At 36.3% G+C, this 26,658-nt stretch overlaps 1 protein-coding gene across 2 annotated transcripts in view; it reads left to right on the top strand.

Moving 5' to 3' along the window:
- Nucleotides 1–23,009, top strand: part of LOC105210652 (uncharacterized) — a 367,952-nt gene extending 344,943 nt beyond the window's left edge. For both annotated transcript variants that reach the window (XM_054231241.1, XM_054231240.1), the window contains exons 4-5: nucleotides 12,134–13,825; nucleotides 16,341–23,009. In XM_054231241.1, coding sequence (XP_054087216.1) covers nucleotides 13,780–13,825; nucleotides 16,341–19,015 — 2,721 coding nt within the window. In that variant the 5' untranslated portion in view covers nucleotides 12,134–13,779 and the 3' untranslated portion in view covers nucleotides 19,016–23,009. The remainder of the gene's footprint in view (nucleotides 1–12,133; nucleotides 13,826–16,340) is intronic.
- Nucleotides 23,010–26,658: the final 3,649 nt, after the last annotated feature.

Below are 26,658 nucleotides of genomic sequence, written 5' to 3'. Positions count from 1 at the left end.
GTCATCAGTACCATCTCTGAAGCTCTAAAAGAATTTAAATTTAATTAGAATTTAATTTTGATAGAATTGTTCTCTCATCGAATTCATCACAAAGCTCGGGATGTATTCTATAAAGTTCCTAAAATTGCATTAAACGTCAAGTATAAACAATAACAGACTTGGATACGATATCAAAAAATTAGGTCAAAATAATCGAAATTTAATGAATTTAATGAAAATTAGGTAAGGAGAGCATTAACTTATTTGAGATAGAAAAATTATAGCCATAATGGCGATAAAAATTAAATACTGTTTACTGACGTACTACTTAGTAACCGAAATTTTGAGGAAGATATTTTATTAACATTACTCCTTAAGATTCAAAATTTTTTGGATAACGAATACTTTTTCAAATCACATATCTTGTATATGAATTCGTCTCTCAAGTTCCTCAAATCGCTAACTTCTCATGCAACTCTATGAAATAAACACACCAATTTTCTTTCCACAAAGCAACATCTGCAGATTTGAAAAGACCCAACACAATAGCGCAACATGCGTGACGTCACCATAACTTAGTTTGTTTATACTAAAAACAAAAGCAATTTACTTGTACAATAGTGGCGGCAGCCAAGAGAGAATAATAACAATAACAAAACCGCTTACGAGACAAGCATTGTATAGCGAAACCAGCAGAATTTAAGCGACAACTTCCTTTAGCGGGCAATTAAGCGCACCTCGCCAACGACGCCGCAACAATAAACAAGTGAGTGGCATGTTGTAACCATGAATACAAGTAGTTGATACCTCACTTTGCAAAGTTGTTGAGGAGTAAAGTTTTTGAAAACGGCTGTCAGGCTTTATACGCACACAGCGCGGTTTCTAGGTGGGTATTTTTGAAGGCGCGTAAATGCTTATAAGGTGTTTAGATGTAACTGGAAGATTATAAGATTTAAAATATTCTATAATTTTAATGGTATATTTCAATTATTGATTAAGAGTACGACTTCAGCGTTCTTATCCTTTTGACTATTTTCTATACGGGTAATTATTGGGTCCATGTTCAAGTATTAATTCGTCTTCGAAGAGCATGACCTTCACCTTGCTAATTTTATATATTATCACAGAGGTGTCTCTACTTGCTAGAACCTTTCTTAATTCCGTGTAATGTTACTACAACTTCACCAGAGCCTTCCTGTTCAAGAAAAATTGCAAAGTTTTTAAATAACTGCTGTCATTTCGGTGATTTTATAATGCAGCCATATTGTTTGTCGCAAAGTCATTTTGTTGCATAACTACTTTAAATCGTTAAAGTTTGAGTTGCAGCAAAAAAAAGTTTGCTAACATGCCTGTGCAATGTCATTAAGCTTTCGAAAGTATATACCTATATAAAAGCTCGTTGCAAGGGCAATAGTTGAATGTGTAATGTAATAAGTACGGACATGGCTATCGGGTATATGGGTTTACTGGTAAACCTGCCGATAAAGAATTTCTGTATTTAAGGGTTATGTTTTATACTTTTACAAAAAATAGATCGCAATTGGAGCAGAATTTTGGGATTATGCATACTCTACCTAATAACCCCCTTCTCAAGGTCAAATTGTAAACTAACAGAATCAAATTTGCTTTCTGAAAATATTATTTATATGAAAGTTAAATTTTGAATGGGGTAGACCAGTCTAGAGTTCTCAAAATAGTCTTACTTTGACAATTTATTCTAGGAGAATGCAGAAAGGAAGCAAATTTATCCATCATAGGCTTTAGTAACCCTATATTGTACAAATTATTGTGTTTTAATAATAAATGACGGCTACTGGACCAATCTCCAGAATCATATTTTTTAGAAGGGCCTTAGCGATTGAACAGTGATATTTTTACACCATCCTAGATTAGATAACAGATGGAGGATTGTACAGCGACCTAAGATGTATTGTGCCCTCTATCCTACTATCCTACCAACTGCTGTTTTTATAAACTTAAAATAAGCTTTAAGACAAGCCAAAAATTTCGATTTTTTTAAATCCTAGTCCGGCGCAATTCTTAAAAAACGTACGCTGATCTTAATGAACTTTTATAAAATATACATTTTTCCCGCCAACAAATCACACCCACTTACATGTAAAAGCCACTTTTATCTAAAATACTTATTAGATGTGTTAGAAGTATGTAATCTTTAATCTACAACTTTTTCCAACGCCAGAAAACTTTTTTCATTTCACTAGCATAGTAGTGCATAGTTATGTAGGTCATGTCTACTAAATCCGTGGTTTGCTTATTGCAAACTTTCATTAGAAATTTTGTCTATTCTTCTTTTTCCCTAACTTCTATCACTTTCCAGAATACCTTTGCGACGCTTATTTCAACTTTGCCACATAACTAATTCTAATTAAAAGTGGAATTAGTTACGCTATTATGTCCAAATGGCTGTTGCATGACTTTTAGGTTAATATGGTAGAGTTTACGTAATATATTTTTTTACTAATAATGCGCTGATTTTCTTCTTTATGTTAATATTAGTTAAGAGAGAGTTTTTAGTTCGAAAAATAGTTCTCTTTGGGGTAAAAAGAATTCTTGAAATATTATGTATAAGCCTTGACTTGAGCCTTCATATTCGTAACTTAGTAGTTATTTATTTGTTTGGTCGATTCCTAAGCCGTTTTTATAAAAAATACGTGGAATACACGAGTACACCTTCTGTTTTAATTAATTTGCGCAAATTTGCCTCACTCGTCTTTTCTTTTCATCATCTTTCTAATGTAAATGAGCAGTTATGTGTTATTCTCATGAGAGCATAAGACTATAAAGTGGTATTAACTTTTTCCGCTAAATTTACCACATAATTACAAAAAAAAAGAGCTCAACTCAGCGCGCTTCATAAACACAACCAACGTAACTAACTATGAAGCTTACGTACTTACGGGACGGCAAATGTTCATGTAACTGACCACGAGGCAGAATGGAAGACTAGAGAGATAAGGTGATAAAAGCTTAAACAGGAAAAAACCATTGACTATAGAACAAACGTGAAGCTAATGAAGTATGTATGTAACCTCATAGATAATGAATAGTATGGCATTATATAACCCTTGTGATTTGTGTCATGTTATTAAGGGGCTATACCAGTGTAACCCATGAAAAATTATGTGATTTTCGTGATTTTTTTTAAAGAAAGTACTCGATTGATTGTTTCGAAGTTTTTTGCACATAGTATGGTATATTTACAGCAAAAAACAACAAAAATATTGAAAATGTTATAAGCTGTCTTTGGAGGTGCCATTAGAAAAGTTCCCCGACTGCGGACATGATTCCGGCAGAATAAGTAGCTGAAACAAAAAAAATTAAAGGGGTTATAAAGTTGAATATAACAAAATGTCGTATTTTTGAAAAAAAAAATTCCTCTTTTAGGTAAAAAATTTGGTGTTTTTAATGTCAAATTGAATATTTCCAATCAATCAAAAAATCGTAGGTCATTGTATAGAAAATATATTCAGAATACTCAATTTCAATTTTGAAGTAAATCGATCAATTTCTTGTTGAGTTATAATGGCAGCAATTTTGAAAATTTTCGTTTCGAGAAAAACGCGTTTAAAGTTTCAACTCTCGTGGGTTACACCTGCGAGCTGTCGCTCTTTAGTATGCATCCATTCGAAAGATATTCGAGATACGACCATACCACTTTCACAGGATATTTTTTGAAAATAAAAACTATCGAAAATTAAAAAGTAAAAAAATCGATTTTTTTGAAAATGTCACACTGGTATAGCCCCTTAAGTTACATTAATTGGACAATTTACGTTACATTTCTTTTGTTATTTGAATTGTTGACACTCCTTGGTCGCATAGAAATCCAGGTTCAATATAGAACGGTTAATTTAATTCGAAAGAGAAACACAATCAAAAATTGTTTTAGTATCCTGAAAAAAACGAATTACTTTTGGAACCTTGATAGAATAACTTATCTGCGTTTGGGTTCTAAAGCTGCTCTGAATAGTCCTTTTGATTTGAGAATTGTAGTAGTACATTGTCAGACTAGTTCCGTGGTTCGATTACATAAATAATTTCGATATATGAATTTTACAGATCATGTGTCTGATTCCGTTTGTAGGAAACGACCCGCATATAGCATAGTTGGATAACTTCGCTATATATGAAACTATTTAATATATGTTCGTGATCTCAATATTTATTTAACATTTCTCTTTATCTCTCTTAATATTCAACACTTAATTATAACTGTATTTATTTATTCGGTTTTGTTATAAAGAGACATACAACATATATTTCAACATGCATATATAATCCGTATTTAGTATACAAATTGTGTTAGTTTTTTGCTCTTTTGAATAACTCAGCTAATTAGCTTAGCATTTAGATACACTACAACCGTTATTTATACATGGCTTAATTACATATAAATATATACTTGTGTGTGATTTACACACTCCCACAAGTTGAATGCCACCAATGTCGCCTACATTTGCCTTCAAATCCGTGCTGCTTTGCTGCTCATTAAAGTTCGCCTTGCTTTGGCTGCTCCGGCTCGGCGTTTGACAAATGTCTGCGGTAATCAGTCAAGCAGCTATTTAGCCACCAGCTAGGGCTGGGTGTTAATTAAAGAAATGTCATGTTTATTTACACTATATAAATATAACCGTTGAGTGGCAGGGAAGTGGACTCCACCCCACTCCATTTCAAGCCGATGCTTACAGCATATATCATGCGGTTAGACAGATATCATTTGATATAGTTATATATATATAGTATGTATGTTGGTGTGGGGATGTTAATAACCGCACAGCGAGCTCCCACGCGGATTTCTACACAGATTATTTATATATATTTGTATAAGGAGGAAAGCTTATAGTTTATTTACTGTGTGTTACTGTGACGCTTGACATTTCTTGTATTTTTCCATGCTTTTTAAACACTTGTTGTTGTTGCTGCTTTGCGTTGGCAAAACTCTTTTTCTCTAACGAGCTTGGCCACAAAAATCGTGTTCAAGTGCCGGTTGCAAGCATTCCTTGTCGGCACTATTTGCCGCGGTTCTTTTTAACCTTACTGTGGTAAGCTGCAGTTAAGTGAGCTGAACTTATTTATTTATAAGTCTGCGTAAATTTAGCTTCTAAGCCATTTCTGTCCTTGGGCAGCGCTATTTTTGTGCCGTTGATTTTGTCATTTCTTCAGATTTTAATAAATAAGTGTGAATATGACGGATATTCCTGAATCTTAAATGAGTTTACTATACGAGGGCAGGTTTTTAAGTTTGCTGACTAATTGGACAGATTTATTATTGAGATTATTTGTTCAAACTCACTGAGGTACTCAAACTAAGAGGAGGCCAGCAACTTATATATGTATGTAAATGGCCGATTATTGCCCAATCGATAAAAGCTCCGCATTCTTCTTTTTGCCTCACAATTCGGCGCCAGTTGGAAATTCCAAGTCTAACCAGGTCACTCTCCACCTGATATTTTTAACGGAGTGGGAGCCTTCCTGTTTTGCATCGAATGTTGGAGTGTTTTCGTTCATTCGAACAACACGACCTAGCCAGCATAGTCGCTGTCTTTTTATTCGCTGAAATATGTCAATGCCGTCGTATAACTCGGCAACTTATATTTATAGAAATCAGTTCTTCCTATTGCTAATTATAGTCTAATTCGTAACTTCCTCGTTTGAAAAAGTCACTATATTTCATAAACCGAGTACTAAACTTATTGAAAATACCTCAGAAATCCAAGTAAGGCGGCTACAGTAACAATTTCTTGTATGAAAGTGGTGCCCACAACTTATAGAGTCCCTTCATCATCTCAAACAGTAAAGATATCTGCCACTAGGTGATTACTAGTGATCTCTATTACCACAAAATGTGATCTCTTCTGAAATTATTAATTAGAAAGATGATAGTTAGACATCTAAAAATCTTACAGAAAGGTTTGATTACTAGGAGGTTCTTTAAGCATTCAGTGAGCTCCGGATAAATGGAAATTCTCTTTCATAATACTCAGCTCATTCAAATGAATCAAAAAGAACCAATATTTCAGGAGAAAGATATATTATTCTCTCTTAGCAGAATTCAAGAGCACGATTCGAGACCTAGAAAGATTTAAACTAGAAAAAATAGCTTATCATATAGTTTTTTTCTCGTTCTCCACCAATTCCTCCAAACCTAAACACCCACCCTCGTATCAACAAAATAACAATTTTAAGTTTATCTGCTGACAAATTACGCTTCCGCTTGCAGTTTGTAGCAAAAATATTGCAACAACAACAAATACATACAATTACTCAACCAACTAACCAAGCAAACTAGCCTGTTGTTAAGCTCAACCGTCCAACTAGTGACAAATAACCAAAAGATCAACCTGACCACAACAACACAACTGACACAAACAACTCGAGTTGTCTTGACTTGACTTGACTTCTTCTTGCCACATACTTCATGCGCTTCCAACTGCTGGTGCTCTTGGCCTACGCTTAAACCGCTTGTCATGTTGTACACTCTGTCTTACGCTTACGTAGAGTTGCTCCCACACGCCATTTCGGTGTTGACAAATGCACTTGACAATTATTTGTTTATGCGGAATACGAAATAATCTCACACTTCCTGCCACTGAATATTAAATACGGCTGTCACTTTGGGCAACCAACACACCCGCCCGTCCTCGCTTTCTTCCATGCGAAAGCTCCACGGAAGCTTTGTTGCTGTGACAGCCACCTTCTTTGTACGAGTATGTAGTGTTACATAAGTTTTGTTTTATTCATAGAGAGCCACTACCACTACCACTACTCCACTACTTTTGTAATGACATTATCTCTTCACTTTCTTGTCCTTCTTCTTCTTATTGTTGTTGTTGTTGTATTGTTATGTTTGAGTACTTTGTTGTCGCTGCCGTTGTCACTTAATTTTCTTTGCCAAAACTTTTTGCTTAATTAAGTTACTGTTTGCTGTCACTTAGTGCTTGTAGTACTTCCTAGTCGCGTTCAAGTTACTATTGCTGTTGTTGTTGGTGTTGCTTAGAGACTTGTCTGTAAGTTCATTTGATTTTTCTAGCCTTCATAGAAATATAAATTGCGTACAAGTGTTTCGTAGCGAACACTTTGAACTTGTTAAATAATGCATTGCCAAGCCAGAACTATGCGAACTATGAGTGGAGGTCATGGTGGAGTGATGCTTTCCAACTGACTTAACTACACTTTGATTTAGTGTAGTTTCTAGTTTTAATTCTTAAGGAAGTTTTGCTACAATCAGTGACTTTCGTATTAGAAAATAATGAACTGATTTTAGTGGCCAGTTTTGGATTAATAATATTTAAGTTATAAAAGACTTTTATGTGCAGATTACAACGTAATTATATATAAGTTAATGTGGAAGAGTGATGCTCATTGTTTGAGAAAAGTGGTCTAAACAACAGGAGATCAACCCAAGATAGTCAATGTTAATACCTAAAGGAAGCTTTTCCTTGGCCGAGAAGTTGTCGGGACCTTTCCAAGAAACATTTTCAAAAATTATAGATATTGCTTAGGACAGAATTATCTTATTGATGATATTTTGCAAAAGCAAAATTTCCCGCAAATGTCAAGAATTCGGATCAAAAAGTGACATTTTCAGTTGAGAATAAGTTTGAGATGCAAACAGATCTCTACAAATTTTTGTTGGGTTAATGTTGACACAAATGTCCAAGATCGATATAAAACGATTTAATCGATTTAATCGACCAGTGCTTGACCGTAGAGACATCTATTGGAAAATGGCGGAAGCAAAGTTGTAGATCTAATATTTTAATATTTATAGGGGATTTCATAAAAATTTTATTCCATACCGAAAGAAGTTTATTTTCAGCCGGTGTGAGTTCTAGTAAGGTATTTACATATTAATTAACTAATTTTTTTAGACCTAGCAGAAAGACGGTTCCATAACAAGAACTGAATTTGCCGAAACAGAGAGGTATTCTACGAGACTTTTGAAATATTTTTATCGAGATTAAGGGGTTACATGGGTTTGGTCTGGTAAAAAATGCTTATTTTCAATATTTTTTTCTATGTTTTTTTCTTTGTAAAAAATTATTTATTTAATTCAAACTTAAAACTTTAATTCAAAATTTCCGAAATTTTCAAAAATTAAAACCACTCCATTATGACGTCATTTCCGGTGACCCCTCGAAAAAATGGAGCGTCCGTGTTGTCAGCATAACTCCTGACAGGATCATTTAAATTAAAAAACAAAAATAATTGTTTTAGTTAAGACCATAAACTCGTGCTTGAACGAAGAAAAGTCAAAAAACGTAAAAAATAAAAATTTTGGTAGACATTTTTCCAAAAAAATAAAAATTTCGGTCAAATTATTTTTGTAATTGAAAAAAGGAAAAATCCTTCGTTCCAGCACGAGTAAATCGTATCTCGAACACCTGTGCAACTTTCATCAAGATCGGTTGAGATGTATTCGAGAAAATTTGACAACCGACTTTGAAAACAGAGTTCCGTGAAAAACGCGTTTAAAGTTTTGAGTAACAATAATACATGACTTGGAGCGCCACTTTTTAAAGGCTGTATCTCCGAAACTATTATTCGGATCGATTTGAAAATTTAGGACAATATTCTTGATTAGAAATTAATACTTGTTGAACCCACGAAACCCATGGAAGAGTAAGCGCGAAACGTATAGGGGCTTTATTGCGATAAAGCTTTCTTTTCTGGAGAAAAGAAAACGAATTTTAATTTTTGTGATTAAATATTTATCAAAAATTGCTACTGGAGGTTTAAAAGACAGCTAGGCAGGTAACTGACGTCATTGCAGATCTGCGCAACAGGAAAAAATTTACTCCAATTTTTACTCTGTTTTCAAAATTATATGCAAAAGCTCGATAAAGCTTTTAAGTTCTTGAAAAGCTCCGAGCAAACCTCATGTGGCCTCTGAAGTTTTAAATATTCTATGTTATTTTTAACAATCGTATGCTCATTTTATGCAAAAAAAATGTTTTTTTTTTTAAATCATATAGGTTTATTTCTTATTACTTTCTACAACTAAATTTTTACGAAAATTTCGAAGCAAACTAAAACTACAACCTCCATTGAGGCACTTTGTACAACATCCATCATTTATTATTGAATCTTTAATTTCCACTTTAAATGCATGTACCACATAACAATTCTACTGGCATTTAAAAGTATTCCTTTGTTTCATCATTTCTTCTATAACTGCATTTACCAACCGACTCCCCATAAGTCTTGCTGATAAAATGCAATCGATTTATTACGAGTATGTCATTTCAATTACGCATCAAATAAATACCACTGACCACACATATTCTATCACAAACACACACTCACACATACATACATAAGTCCTGCATGGACACTCCCAGCCAAGGATAATAAGCAGCAGACCACATATTGAGTGCAATATTTCAAACGGCGCATAGCTGAGCAAGCTGTTGAGTAATACTATATCACATTGCAGTTAAACAATTGCAACCCGCGCACATTGTTGTTGTGGTGGCCACTGTGTTGTTGTTGTGTGAAAAGTATTATACAATGCAGTGGCGAGTATGTGGAAAATGCGGAGAATGCGTGGGCATTGTTTCGTTGTGTGCTGAACATTAGCAACAGATGAGCGCCGCAGACATTCATTTATTGTTGAGTCCGTTGCTTGAAGCGCATCAATTGCTTAAAGTTAATGTGTGTATGCCATATTGTGTAGAAGTATGAGTGGAACGGAGTTTATGAAGTCCTTGGTGTTGCAAGAAAGTTTGAAATGATATATGGGAAAGAATTGGATTTCTTTAAATGTATTTAAATATCTAATAAATATTATTGGTTAGATCCACGAGATATTATATTTATAAAAAAGTTCAGTGATTTACCTCCAAGTACAACTTGCTTCGAAATATATAACTCAGAAGTCTCTTCGTGAAACTTTTTCTTAAATTAGACTCGATGAGCAATACTGATTTGGAAAAGATATTAACAATAATAGGGTGGCATCAAAGGAAATTAAAATAGCAATAATAGCTTGGAATTCAAGATTGAATCTTCCCCCGTATACTAGTCGTATAAAACTTATAAATCTCTCTCACACTCACTAGTCGCAGAGAAATGCTAGGTATAATATTCCTAGTAAAACTTCTGAATGGTTTAGTTTGTAGTTCATTCCTTTTGTCTGATATTAAGTTTAATGTCCCATTGCGTTCATCTAGTCAGTTTAGACCATTATTTCTAAAATCTTCTAGAAAAAATTTTGAGTTAAATGAACCATTCCGCCGAATATGTTTAGGATTTTAATTCTAATTCCAGCACATTTGATCCATCTGACTCAATATTTAGCATCAAAAAAACTATTTTGTCTTCTCTTAATAAGTAATATTCAGAAATTTTTAACTTTTTGTTTTCATAAATTTTTAAATCTTAACTGTTGAAATGTTTGTTTCTGTAGCTGAGCAGTTTGAGAAACGGACGCTTAAAAATCTCTTGCCTTTCTAGACTCGGCAAATTCCGCTCGTATGCGGACTGCGCCCCACGGGTCGGTTAATAATAATTAAAGACGGGGAAATACTTTCGTATGTACTGATTTGATAATTTTTGTGGCTTCAAACCATATCGTGTCGCAAATAGCACATGCATATATACAGTATGAAGTCAATCGAGCTCACAAACATTCCCTAAGATAAGGATAGTGAAGCCAGGGAAAAATCTGGACCGATTACACCTATTTTAGCATTAAACTTAAGGGATTAGTGGCACTCAGAGACACGAAAAAATTAGAATTTTCAGTATTTTTTTATATTAAATCATGTTATTTCAGAAAAGTAATAATATGGCATTATTACACAATGTTTTGACTTGAAGTCATGAAATATTGAAAAAAAAATTATAATTTCCAAAGTTATAGCTGTTTGTGTTGACCCAGTTCCAAAAATAGGATGTTGCGGTGGAGATTCACCTAAAATCAATCCGAAAATCAATAAAAATAATTCGAAAAGTCATTATCGGATCAACTTCAAATTCAGGGAATATTGTTAGGAAAATGTAAAAACAAAAAAAAAAAAAGAAATTTTAATCCTGATTACTTTAACCCCTTAAGTATGCTCGTGGTATTATTTCCATCCAATTTTATTCAGATAGTGTACACTTGGACTGTTATATTCTGCATAGAGTCATTTAGTGTATCGAAAACATTATTTGTAGTATATGGGTGGTGGAGTATTTTGAGAACCGTTATTACTAGTTTTTGGCATTAAACACGAGTACAGCGAAAATAATCTTTTAATTAATTTGTTTTAGAGATCTTACCAGATATAGTGAATCAAATAATACCAATAACTAAAGAGATTTTATTCGTTTAATTGTCATTCCAGCGTTCTGAACACCACCGCCTCGAAAAAATGGGCTCGCACTTCCTCTATTATTGGCTAATCGGCAATAAAACAATTATCGGCGTTTTTCTTTAATTTTAATTTTTTTTTTTGCTTTGAAAACAGCATTTATGCAAAGTTTATTTTAATTTGGTTCTTCATTCATATATTGTAAAGTGAAAGAATTCGAGGGTATATTTTATTGTGAGGATTGTTTGGACTCCGATTTCATCTATTTTAGAACAGTAACAAATTAATGTCGAGGCAGTTTGATTCAAATTGGTCGAGGAATTTTAGATTTACATATGAGATTATGATATATATAGATTACATATATATAGAGATTTTTTGGCGAGTAAGCTGCTTTCTATCTTAGTGTTGCCCATAAACAATTTCAAAACTCTTAAATGTCTCTCGAAGTCGGACTATATTTGATCTGAAAGTTTAGTTTTTTTTACTCTCTATCTAAAGCACCGCATATAAAAAGCATTTCTGAACGATATTTCAAAAAAAAAAATCTCAAGAATCTTGTTTTTCTTTGCTTTCCCTTTTTTCGATGCATATTTGCATGTAATCAATTTTAACGCTTATCAGCTTTCGCTCCATGATGCCTGCAATACCTCACCCCTCCCTGGCAACCAGCCATTTCTACTAGTTATTACGCTTCAATTGTACACGCGCATATTGTGTCCAATAATATGCAACAGCCATTTATTAAATGAAAAACTTGCAACACATGTGCTTAATGCAACAACAACTACAACATTAAATATAACATTTTTACATTTTCTCTTGTTCCATTGCAGGTGGCAAGTGGCACTTAGACGCGGGGCAAGCAGTGGCAGTGCAGCAGAAATACCAGCCCGAGGTGCGTTCGAGTGTAACAAATATAACAGACCTGTGTCCAACGGCAACGAACCAGCAGCTGCGTGCAAATACATTCCTGCGTCACACAGATGCTGCAACAACGTCACCTGAGTGAATAAACAGGAAACTGCAGCAGCAGAAAAAATAAAAACTGTAACTAGTATTGCAAATTGCTGAGTAGCCTGGGTGCGTGCTTGAGAACGTGTGAATGAGCGGCTGAATGGAGGAAAAATTGCCAATTCAGTTGCTCAATAGCGAACGCAAACAATCGAAGTGAAACGTGCAGCAGCAGCAACAACAACAACAGCTACAACTATATGCTGTGGCAAGATGTGTTAAACGCAGTACGGCACATGTGGCATGCTACACAGAAAACAACAAAAACAATAAGAACACAGAGGCAAGGTTAAAATAGCGAGCCAAACGCATTCGCACATATTTGCAACAGTGTGGCAACACCATACTGACACTAACGAAAACAAATGAAATAATAAAATTTCCGCAACAACAAAGTCCAAGGTACAAGGCATACAGAGTGGAAAACGAATTTGAAAAATACAACAACAATAGCAGAAAAAAAATTTCAATGTTGCAACAACAAAACTGGCTGGCAACAAACGCACTGAATACAGAACAGCGCAAGTGTATCGAGTGCCAGCGGCGAGCGGCAGCTTAAAAGCAGCTACGCATTGGCGGCAGTGATGTTGGAGGCGTTGCATGGGCAGCAGCAACAGCAGCAGCAGCAGTGGCACAACGACTACTACGACGACACACAGCGTACGCTACACGTGTGCCAAACGAATTTCATCAATTTTCGTCAACGACGCAAAGGTAACAGCTGCCAACGGATAGGCCGGCAACAACAACAACATTACATAGCCGTACAACAAATAAAACAAATAGAGAAAAATCAACAACAACAACAACACCGACGCGGCAAACGACGACGACGACAGTTTGAACGGCACACAGTTGGCAATAGTCAAGCGTGCACGCATGACAAACAACAACAACAACTACAACAACAAGAACATTTTTCCATTGAGGCACCGCATGTTGCCACATTAGTTTGCTGATATCGCAAGCAAACGCTGGTGCACTATTTCCGGTCGAACGGCGTTGGTGTTGGCAAGGACACACGTGTCGGCTGGCAAACAGCCCTACATTAAGATTACTCATACGCACCGACGTACTGCAGCAGAGCGAACAACGCACAGCCGCGCGCTTGGTTGTGACATATCCTTCCTTCATTTCTTTGACATTTTCTCTCTCTCTCTCTGTGTGCGCTTCTTTCGACTTCCGTCAACGTACATATTTCGTTGCTTCATCAGTCGCCTGCTGTGACCGCTTGTTGCTGTTAATTTGTTGTTGCAACACAGCGACGTTGGCATATTTCTAGCGGCACACCAACGGCAAAGGAGGCGTGTGCTGCCATTAATAGCAGCCTATAGCGGTGAAATATATGCAACAGTAATAACAACAACAATAAGCACGGAGGTGTAGTGCAACAACAACAACAACAGTGTAACAATAACATTCATTGAGCGATAGCCATTCGATTGCAGCGTGCGCACACAAAAAGCCAATGCCAGCAAATATGAGCAGCAATTGTATTGCAATTTGCTTGTCAGGTGAGTATATATATATATAGTGTATATCTTTGTTAATGCATCCTGGTGTGTGTCACATATTGCAAGTGTTGCACTTTACGCTGATTTATTTATAGCTTAAGCAAAAAAGCCTTTCTGTTCGCGAGCTCCGCCATTGACATGCCAAAAGTTGGAATGATTTCGTATCTGTATCTGAAGCGGCGAGCTTAATGTTAGCAATGAACGAGTATTGAAGCTTTAACAGCCAAAAAATAATATCCACTTTTTAAAAGGTCTTAGCAAGCTCTTAGCGAATCTGAACTTTTGGTATTTTTTTCTACCAGTTGATAGGGAACTCGATTGTTTTCCCTGCTAAGCGAAAATATAAGGTCATTACTTTGAACACTAATACATTTTTTTGGTAGATTAGAGTAGTCCAGAGTAAAGACAATGGCGTATGACGTACTCTGCAGTGTTCTATATAATCTGATGAATAATATAATGTTTATTGTTTTTTAACACAGTGTATTGCCTTGATGAAACAACACTTTCTAATTTTCCAAATAGAGTAGGTTTTACACAAATCGCAATAATTGCTAGTCATGGCGTTTTCATTTCTAATAGTCTATATAGATTATTCATACGCACACCACAATTTAGACCCCATAATTCTGTCAACTGACTACGCTTTCGCAAATTTATGTCACGTTACCACCAACAATTTTAAGTGATAAGATTACATTTAATCTCTTCATTTCTCTTTACCCAGTTCTTACTGCCATTGAAGATTTTTAAATCAGCTGTTTTTGACACATATGTGATTCTGTACTGCTAGCTAGTGAAGCTAGTCGTGGCTGTTGCCCGAAGCTGTGACATTTTCTTGACAGTTTGTAGCGAAAATCAGCTGAGATTATACAAATGTGACCAGCAGATGGGGCTAAATCGAAGTCGCATAGGGAGATTTCGAGTAGATCTGCTTTAAGTGGAGTCCCCCCATTCTCGCCATAAGAAATAGTGCATGTTTGACTCTTGTATGAACTAGGATTATTAATTTCGCACAAAAATTAATAAAATGGCTGAACTTTGAAATTTTTTTTTGAAAATCTCCTTTTTTTAGCGACAAATCAAGTTGAAAAGTAAAGAAGATGTTCACTGATTTGATTTATCCTAGTTATACCATATATATGTATAGAATAACATATTAAAATTTGGAACCGATTGGATTAATAGGTTTTGAGTAACCTTATGCGCCAGTCGTAAAAACACTGTTTTGAGAAAAAAGTGTTTAAAATTTAGAAAAGCAAATTCTTGGGTATAAAACCTACCTACGTCCAATCAACTATGCGGTATCCATATAAAATTCCTTCCGCTTAATAGGCTTGATTTTCTTCGACTCGTTGGTCTCGTCATAAAATATGCCGAAGGGGCACCCATGAAGGGACAGGGGCACTAATGAGAGCTAGGTACCTACTAGGGTGGCCCATGCGTACACGCTCTTGCCGTCGCCTGCCGCTTCCACCATAAATCGGCTATATCTTCAAGAGTTTTTGAAATTTCCACTTGAACGCAGGAACATTCTTGAATAGTTACAGGTTCGTATAAACCGAGAATAGGAGGGATCCCCTTACATCTCCTCCGTGAAAAGATTAACAAGCGTAATTTCACAATTAAGTGTCGATCGGAACATGGTATTAGATAAGGTTTATCGGTTACAGAATGACTAGGTATTGGCATACACGAAATAATGGTACCAATTGTCAACTATTATTAGATTCCAACGCAATAAGCATAATTAAAGCATTTGAATAGCCAATTCCCAACACGTTAATATTCGTGTACCTACTTTCGACTTTAATTCTACAATCATCCAAAATAATGTATGCGTTTTTGAAAGTTTTAGTCCACAACAGTCTCGTTTGAACACACTCCGTTTGCATAGTCATCCTTCCATATGTCAGAAGGTGTCCAGGATTATATTCTTCTCAGAGGGATTCAACTCTTCGATATTCTTCCATTATCCACTTTCATTAGTTCGTTGTTATTAGCCGTGGGAGATCATCAAAATGCTCTGACATGACAGTCGTGGAGAGAGTGTTCTCTATATACATAGTTTCCATCGCAGATTGATTGATTGATTAGTAAGGGGGAGACTTTTTATAAGCTATCAATTTTATATACATGAATATATGATAAGAAAATAACTGAAACGTTGAACTACAAACAGAAAGCTATTATCGATAGTTCTACACTTCCCTACTAACATTTTCGATTTTTAGTTAAATCTGCGACCACCATGTTGCCATTCAGCCATATAGCTGATCTTCCTTGAACGGTATAATTGTCTTGCTGTATAAAGCCATATTGGTTCTTTTCACTTTTCAAATAAGCTTTATAGAACCCATTTCTTAGCAGTACTTTAAGTACCTTATAGCAAGGATGCTAGTTAGTTGTAAAATATATACGATAACGGATTAAATTTAACCTTTTATGATAGTCATGTTTAATTTTTTACCATTTCTAAACATTATCATTTCTCTTTTCTTTCTCACACACACAGTTTCCCTTGCGCTCAACATTCTGCTAATGTTGTTGCCGCATGCAGCCGGCGATGATTGGTCGGCGAGTTGTGCCTCCAACTGTACCTGTAAATGGACGAATGGCAAGAAGTCAGCCATCTGCAGTTCGCTGCAACTCACCACCATACCAACAACGCTGAGCACCGAACTACAAGTGCTCGTGCTGAACGACAACCATATACCCTATCTGAATCGAGAGGAATTCACCAACTTGGGTTTGCTGAATTTGCAACGCATCTACCTGAAAAAGTCCGAGGTGCAATATGTACACAAGGAGACATTTCGCAATTTGAAGATCTTAGTGGAGATCGATTTGTCAGACAACAAAATAGAAATGATCGACAAGGATACTTTCATGGGTAATGATCGGTTGCGTATACTCTATCTAAATGGTAATCCACTAAAGAAGTTGGTGGCCTACCAGTTTCCCATACTGCCACATTTGCGTACATTGGATCTGCATAACTGCTTGATCTCATACGTGGATCCAATGGCGTTGGCGAATCTAAATCTCTTAGAGTTTCTCTACTTGAAGAATAATCTGCTCGAGAGCCTGAGTGAATATGTCTTCCAGCATATGACGAATCTGAAGACACTCGTCTTGGATGAGAATCCATGGCAGTGTAACTGCAAGCTGCGTAAATTTCGCAATTGGTATGTGAAAAGCAAGTTGAACAGCATCAGTTTGCTGTGTAAGGGACCGCCGTCCCAGAAGGATAAGCAATGGGAGAATGTGGATGAGGAGCAATTCGGCTGCATGCCCAAAGTGGAGCTCTTCAACAATGAAGATGTACAGAATATAGATATCGGAAGCAATACGACGTTCAGCTGCCTGGTGTATGGTGACCCATTACCCGAGGTCACATGGGAGTTGAATGGCAAAATCTTGGATAATGACAATGTGATCTTCGATGCAGAGTCAATCTCATCGGACAAACTATGGAGTAATTTGACTGTCTTCAATATGACCAGCCTGGATGCAGGCACATATGCGTGCATCGGTTCAAATGTGGTAGGCGTGGCAACGCAGAATATCAGCATATATCTAACAGAAATTGTGCAGCATGTTTTGGTCAAAACGCCGGAGACCTTTTGGTACTTCGGCTTGATCATGGGCACATTCGGCACGATATTTCTGCTCATACTCCTCTCATTTGTGGTGTGTTTGTGCAAACGCACATCACGACAGCGACGTCATCCGAAGAAATCCGGCGTGAAACCGAGTGTCAGCTTTAATGATCAGGAGAAGAAGCTGCTCGATCTGAGTATCACAACAACAACAGCGGATCGCGGCGACAGCTGTATCATGGATAACAATACGGTAACGACAATGAGTAAAACGGAGTCGGTAATCGGCTTTGAGCCGATCGAAATACATGCAACGGAGAATATGCGCGGTGCCAATCACAATCATCATCAGCTGACACATCAGCAGGCGCATCAACAGCAGCTACAACAACATCATGCGCATATGGCCGGTGCTGGCGGTGGCAATGGCGGTCAAAACTCAATGATGGCGCCGAATCGCCAACAACTGATGGCCGTCGCGGACGGTTCATGCAGTGTGGTCGGCATACCAACATCAATGGCCTCAGGCGTTGGTGGCTCGTCGCATCCGAGTACCATACCAGAGGAGTTCCCACTGAATGTGGGTGTCTTTCCGCCACCGCCGGAGTTTTGCTCCAACATTGTGCCCAATCCCGCGTACGGTAATATCTTCATCAGCGTCTCTGTAACGCAGGATATGCTCGACGGCGCGGATATCAGCATGTATCCCGACCTCTTGAATATACCGAAGCGACAACTGAATGCCGATGGCACCAATGTGCAGACTGGCGTTAGTGTGACCAGCGGCAGTATTGGTGGCAATACGAATGCCACGACAAATACAATGTTACCTTCGGGTACCACGACTGCTGTGAATGTTTCGTCGTTTGCGACGCTGCCGCGCAATCATCAACGCCGCGGCATACTCAAGAAGGACTCATCGCTGCAGCATCAGCATTCACTGCAACAACAACAACAGCAACAAACGAATTTGTATCCACACGATGAAATCGTCTCGTATCACAATCTGGACACCACCTACAGCCAAGGCTATCAGGAACATCAGCAGCAACAACAGCAGCTGCAGCAACGCCAAGCATATGCCGCCAATATAGTTGGCTTGCCGCCACCACCACCACCACCTGCCGCAGCCAACATGTCCACCCAGTGCCATCACAACCAAGCGGCGGCAGCGGTGGCGGCGGCCATCAATGCCAAAGCCTGCGCCGCCTGCATAGGCACGCTCTCACCGCCACCGCCTTCCTGCAGCACGCCGCCCACCACAATGGACGCCACACCGCTGCGACCGCTTTGCAAAGGCGGCGCGGGCGGCAATTCGGCGTCTGGCAATGCGGGGCTGAAGTACGACAACATGGGTCGGCGCATAACGGCAAGCGGCAATTCGACGCTCTCGCTGCCCGATGAAGCGGACGAAGAGTGCGAGGAGGATGAGACACGCTTCATTGAGGAGGCGTGCAGCATAAAGCAGGGACAACAACAACAAGACTGTCAACAACAAAAATCCGCAGCCGCGAATGCGTCAAACGCCGCAAGCGGTAATTCGAAGGTAGTGGATGCGGGTGGCGGTACGGACTATGTGTCGCTGTAGTATTACGGCACGCAGGTGTAAATATGATGGCGTTGTAATATACACAGTTATACAAGAGTTATAAATCTATAAGCTTAGCGAGAACAAGAGAGTGCTAGTAAGTATGTAGGCATAGTTTAGACACTAAATTATAGTAGTAAGCAACAAATTTATCTAATATTATAGCTAGTACTTAAGCAGTTGTAAGATACATATTATCGAGTCTCATATGCTAGTAGTTCTCATTTTTCCACATCATCTTCGTACTTAGTAGGGCATTCATAAGATATTACTGTTATAGCATAGCATATAGTTTATAAGAACAATTTCGTTAGAGTTAGAAAATTATTATTTTTTTTAATTATCATTAATTTAGAACCAGTACTTGCGAGATTAGCGGTCTCTAACTCAAACCCAACAAATAATTGACCATAAAAAAGTGATTATGTTGTATATAAATGCTTCTTCCTTCGTTCAAAGCACACTTATACTTTATTCGAAAGAAACTGCCTCTATTTTATTCCAACAATTTCTTCGGAGCTAAATTTTATATTTGCGAAAAGGTATATTTGTTGAAGATATAGTGCTCCGTAGCTCTACAGCATTGGTTTTTACTAACAATTCAGTCTACTTTGCTAAGAAATCTCTATTATCTATTTATATCTATAGGTACTGTTTCAGTCGTAGGCAGGTTGCAGGTTTTCTCTATTTTTAGAGACCATAATATCTCGTCTGGTCGAAATAAGGCGTGAGTAGTTTTGAGTTCGTATTTGCCAAGCAAAAGTAACCACTACAAATTGATAAAAAGAGTCTCTCAGCAGTTCAGAGCTGCTTTGAAATCATGAGCGGGATAAAAATAATGAATTGTAAGTTTTTCCAATCATATACACTTTTTGTTCACATTAACCTTTTCCTTTAATTTTGAAATACACATAGGTTCAACCGAATCAATTTGAATTAAATAGTGTAGTTTAAAGAGAGCATTCACTATATATCAGATTTTTGAATAGGAAATAGAGGAATTAATTATGTCAAAAGCTTCCCTTCATTATATTGAAATTTTATTAGAGTAGTGCTAGTATATCACTTTGCTTATTCGATTCGTCACTTGCTTAGTATTGCTGAGCTAAGTATTAATTTGAGCGTCAAATTAGCGTGGAAGTTTAATATTTTACTTCTAGTCTATTCACGGTTGTGTTACATAAAAAAGCTTGGAATAGCAATATATTCCTTAATAATTAGTACCATAAACGGTCCTCCTAGTTGGCTAGAAGTACTTCTACTGTTAAAAGATGTTTAGAATTTTTCAATTGGTATAATAAAAATTGGATTTGAATGCAACTACCTTATCAGAAAACTGGAATGCTCTCTATTTTAAAATATATATATTTTATTTTAGAATAACTACTGAAAAGTTACATAGAGATGATTTAAATAGAAATCATAAAGCTTATTTATAAATAATTATTGGGATAAACTTTTAATAGGAATATTCACTCAGTCCTGTAGTACCAAATTAAGTCCTCTAATTCCGAAATTATTCCAGTTAAGCACTTTCACTATAATGTTATTACCAAACCATGTGTTATTCTCCTTTTTGTCTCAGTTCGATCGTTTATATTTCAAATATCATTTCTTCATTGAGGACTTCTTCTTATTAAACTGATACAAATTATAGCCAATAACAATATAAGGTGAAATAAATTTTTCTTCATATATTGGGCCTAATCATTGAATCCGTTTCAATCGTAAAATAGTTCGATACGATCGAAAAATTTTACGTCGAAATCATTGAAACTATATCGAAAATAACGATCACGATCAAATCACATTGAACTCATTTACCTACCAATTTTTTTTTTTTTGAACGAAGCAAAAAGCACACACAATTTAATTGATCAAATTTGTCGCGTTTGTCTCATTTGTCGATAAAGGTCGATGAAGCAGTTTTTCGTTCTCACTTTGTGGTAAAACAATCTCTCGACGGAATCAATGAATGCATGAACATTTTCGAACAAAAATCTTTATCGTATCGAAATCGAATTCGCTGTGGATTCAATGATTAGGTCCATTGTAGAACTGTATTCTAAGGTTGATCGGATTTCTATTAAATATTAGATTTCTATAATTAATTGTTTATATGTGCATTTTCTGCGAGACAACCCCACTAAAGAACTACCGATATACGCAATGCAAAAATAGCTCACAGAGTTCTGAAATGATATATGTAATTTATAATTTACTCGTTTTAGGCAGGCTTTGTAACAGTTACGATATTTTATGAGATTTGTTTCCAGAAAGACTATCGGCGTCTAAGATTGCCAGTTTAGATCCAGAGACTAGAAAACACTTCCTAATTTCGAACGATGTTTTGACTTGTGGCAACTATTAGTCATGACTCTATTAGTCATCACTCTCTTTGTGGTACTTGGATTAAAATGTTTTGGAAAGATTTACAAATGTTCCAATTGAAAAGTGATACAACTTGAGAAACTTTTCATAGAACGTTGAAACTATTTTTAGATCTTTTTTAGCACGATCGCTATATATCCCGATATTTATTATATTATTGCCCGTTAATGTTTATTTAACTGCCAAGAGCATAGCTTTACTTTCTTCTTCTTATAATATGAACGGCTAGTTCTGACCAATATTGAGTTGAATCCAACGTCATTGTAGTAACTTTCACAACCATCTACGAGCTTAAACATTGCAAATTAGAGCTTAGTGGTTATTTTTACAAAAAAAAATTGCATTTATTTACGCTTTAAATGCATTTAGCTGAAATGCAAAATTTTGCTAATTTTTAAATTCAATTATATTTAATTTCAATGAATTTAGCTTTAGTTGCAGTTGCTGCAGCATGTTCAATTAGGATAAAGCGTTGCAGCTGCTGTGCGAAAGATAAAATTTGAGTCAGCAAAAAATGGCTATTATGTAATAATATATTTATTTAGAGAAAAAAGACACATCATAGAAAACAACAAAAAATCAAAATACAAAAAAAAAAGAAAAACAAAAACACTAATTGAGTATGTATTACATAATGAACTAAATATACATATATATATTTTCTGGCATTGATAATAAGCAAACATAACCATGTCTGTATGTATGTAAATCGGCTTATCTTTAATTAATAATTAACTTTTATTGAGGCGCATAATGGTTATTTATATGTAGATATATGTATATGCATATATGCATACAAGTGTATATGTATGTGTAACGGGCATTGTAAATATTGGCAGAAATTGTAAATTACTAAATAGATTAGAGATTTTTTAAAACTTTTAAAGCTAAATTGCATTAAATAAACATAATTAAGCTGTCGGTCGGATTATAAAGAGAGCGAAAGAGCCAAAGAGAAGTGTCACAAAAAACAAAAATAATCAGTGTAAAAAGTTTGCAGGCAAAAAATGAATTTAAATGTAAATTTATGGCAAAAGAAAAAATAAAAATCTAACAAAAAACAACAACAACAAATACAAAGTAAAATGTAAAAAATAACAGTAAACATTTTAATACCAAATCACACACACAAAGTTAAATAAAAAAATGCATAGTGTGAACGAGCTGTAAGGATTTTCATTACACAAATTCACCAAAACAACACTTGCATGCATTATTATCAAACACTTTTTTTTTTAAATTTTACTATTTTTTTCGCCAATAACAGTTTATTAGTGTCCCTAACTTAGCGAAGAAATTTTGCGTAAATGAGCAGCAGCGAAATTAATTTCATGTAATTAGCGTATAGTAGAGGCAGCCAACACAATTTTATAAACAGCCAAAGAAACAACAATAAACACACATATAAACATATACAACAAAAAACATAACAACAACTGTATAAACTGTAAATTGTTGGCAGGGCAAATAAACGCCAGCAATTAGGAGCATGAATGATGATCTAGATCATAAATTAATATTAAAAGAAATAGCATTTAAGCTTAAAGTGAATAAAATGAAAATAAGTAAAAGGAAAAATTAAAAAATTAAAGAATTAAAACAAAAGAGACTAGCAAATTTAATAACAAAAAACAAAATCACAAAAATTTACGCAAAAATATTAGACATTTAATTATTTGAAAATTCTCAGTTTTTGGCTAACAAAATTCAGCCCAAAGTGACCAAATAACAGTAAATAGCTGCTAATGAAAATACAATTATTATAATAATAAATAAAAAATAAAAAAAATTTAAAATGTAAACAACAAATACTTTTATTGCAAATAAAATGGATAGAAAAAGCTAAGTAAGTATGAATTAAAAAATAATTTCAGGAATTTTTCCTTTCGAAAGCAAAAAAAGATGTAAATGTTGAAATTTCCTTTCATATGCCACAAAAATCATCGAAATCGGTACAGATTTACCAGACTTATGACCATTCAAAGTGTTGGTGTCAACAGAAGAGGAATACTCAGCCCCCATTTCCGCGTATTTGGATGCGCAAAAAACGTTAATAAAGCTGAAAGTTGTGACTATTTTTTGCTCTTAATTTAGTTTGGATATCTCTTAATGCGAAACAAGTTAAAAAATGTGCGTACTTTGAAAAATTCTATAGAAAATTTCGATTACAAATAACTCATATAAATATTTTATTTTCCAAATTGCGAACACTTCCGTTCTCCAAATCATATACATATATGCATGAAATTGGTGTAGAATTCTTCAGGCTACAAGAATATATAAACGTTTTTACTAACTTATGGGCATGGTCAAATTTTATTGCCAAAAAACACGAAAATGCCTCTCAAACTGTCGGAAATAAGCGCTTATAAATTAAATATTTGATTAGTTAGATATCTACAAAGTATCTCAGAAGATGCGCAATTCTCTCAAGTTACTGTTAGCAAAAAAAATTTCATCAAAATTCGCATTCAAACTGCTGTTTTTCGCAATTTTCACTTTGAAGTTCAAAATACAAGCCGCGAATTTGAATGCCAATGGAAAACCATTAATATTTGCGAAATTCGTGCCCACGTGCATATGCTACACTTTAACACGCGCCACACACAGGCACACTAGCAAACACACTAATTACACCCTTGTGTGTTTGCTGGTATGCATGCGTGTGGTGCGTTTTCTCATATTTGTTGCCGAGTGCAACATATTTTAATTTTTTATAAATGTTTAAAGTACAACAACAAAAACTATTTTTTTATACACTTGTGGGCCATGCGATTCTGAAGAGACCAGTAAAAACCGCATGGCTCTAAGTGCCTCCGTTTGGCCACAATTCGCATTTTTCAATTTCGCAGCCACCTACTGCCTGCTCCTGGTCGCCTGGTAGAAATCTCAATTTTTGGCATCAAGTTGAAATGCATTTTTCTGCAGTGGCGCCGGACATCGCACTTTGGTGTTGCATATGCAAAGGGGCAAATTTGAATTACCGGAAGTGGGAAGTGGTGGGGCCGGAAGTCGACCCGGACCGGAAACCGGAAATGAAAATAACGGTGTGTCACTTCCGGTTTGGGGTCTAGACCGGAAGTTGGGGACCGGAAGTGGGTCATATCCGGTTCCCGTCCGGTGGTGATTTCCGGTCCCGCCACTACCCACTTCCGTTGTTTCAAATTTGCCCCTTTGCATATGCAACACCATCCGGTGGCTCTGCCGGCGCCGCTGCCAAAAACATGCATTTCAATTTGCTACGAAAAACTGGGATTTCTACCAGGCGACCAGGAGCAGGCAGTAGGTGGATTTCTGCCTGATACTGTTAACGCACTGTTAACTGTGCGGACTGTTATGTTAGCGGACAGTAGAATGTTATTGTCCAAAACTGTTATGTTAGCGGACAGTAGAATGTTATTGTCCCTGTTAAGCTGTTATGTTAGCGGACAGTAGAATGTTATTGTCCATGTTAAGCCACTGCAAAGAGTGCAGAAATCATGTAATCACACTTTTTGCCAAAACTTCGTGGTTTCTTAATATTTTTCGAAGATTTTTTGTTTAAATTGTTGCATTAATTTGGCGCAAAATTATAAGAACAAATTCCATGGCAAAGTGATTAGAATTAAATTAATATTAATAATATCACATAGTACTATCTTTGCTGTTAGTAGGCTTTCAAACTTTTACAAAAAATGGAGCTACTTAACATGAATGATACTCAGAATATGCCCATATGCCCATAATGTACAACTAAAGTTAGCATTTGCTGGTGTTTTATGCAGTTTTCTCATATTTGTTGCCGATTGCAACATATTTAAATTTTTTATAAATGTTTACAGTGCAACAACAACAACCATTTTTTATACACTTGTGGGCCATGCGATTCTGAAGAGACCAGTAAAAACCGCATGGCTCTAAGTGCCTCCGTTTGGCCACAATTCGCAATTTTCTATTTCGCAGCCACCTACTGCCTGCTCCTGGTCGCCTGGTGGAAATCCCAATTTTTCGTACCAAATTGAAATGCATGTTTTTGGCAGCGGCGCCGGCAGAGCGGCAGAGCTGCCCGATGGTGTAGCATATGCAAAGGGGCAAATTTGAATTAACGGAAGCGGGATGTGGCGGGGCCGGAAGTCGACTCGGACCGGAAACCGGAAATGAAAATAACGGGGTTTCACTTCCGGTTTGGGGTCCAGACCGGAAGTTGGGGACCGGAAATCGGAAGTTGGGACCGGAAGTTGGTCACATCCGGTTTCCGCCCGGTGACATTTTCCGGTCCCGCCACATCCTGCTTCCGTTAATTCAAATTTGCCCCTTTGCATATGCAACACCATCGGGCAGCTCTGCCGCTCTGCCGGCGCCGCTGCCAAAAACATGCATTTCAATTTGGTACGAAAAATTGGGATTTCCACCAGGCGACCAAGAGTAGGCAGTAGGTGGCTGCCGAACAGAAAAACGCTTATAACTTTTGAACGGCTGGTCGTAGCGTAAAACTAAAAATGCCAAAATCTGCAGAATCGCATGCTCTATAATCCTGTATAATAAGAATCTATCTTGGAATAACCAGCGAATTTAGAGAAATAAAAATATGTTGCAAATCGCAAACTTTCAACGAAAATTTTGTTAAAACACCGGAATTTCGAGTTCTAAATTGCAAATATAGAAACTAGATGATTTTTTACCTTAAATCAGCATATAAAGTTATATAAAAAATTTCAAACTTGGAAGAAATGGTAACGCCAAAAACGAACACATTTGGGTGCATCAACCAGCGTTTGCACATGCATAGAAGAAAAGGAGAATATAAAAATGAAGTAGAAAATGAATAATTATTTGTAGCAAACAAAAACAGTCGTTCAACCAACACAAAATTGCGTAGATTGTGTATAAAAAAAATGTTTTATTGAACATCTAAGGCATTGAATGGATAGCTAATGACACGGAGTAACTACTACCACCATTTCCTGAAACTTATTTAAGCAAACGAATGCATCTTGTGTGTAATTTTCATTAAAATTCGCGATTTGCATCACATTTTTAATTGTAGTAATTCGCGGGTAATTCCAACACGGAATCCACTTATTTAGGATTATAGTCCATGCGATCCTGTGAAATTCAAAATTTAGATCACCCAAATCCGACCTCTGGTTCAAAAGTTAGAAACACTTGCGTTTCGCTGCTGTCCGGCGCTGCCGACGTCGGCTGCGAAAATATGCATTTCAACTTGATGCCAAAAATTGGGATTTCTACCAGGCGACCAGGAGCAGGCAGTA

The sequence above is a fragment of the Zeugodacus cucurbitae genome, chromosome 5 (genome assembly GCF_028554725.1).
Source record: "Zeugodacus cucurbitae isolate PBARC_wt_2022May chromosome 5, idZeuCucr1.2, whole genome shotgun sequence".
NCBI classification, from domain to species: Eukaryota; Metazoa; Arthropoda; class Insecta; order Diptera; family Tephritidae; genus Zeugodacus; species Zeugodacus cucurbitae.
The sequence above is the reverse complement of the archived record's forward strand: the minus strand, read 5'-3'. Positions and strand labels throughout refer to the sequence as shown.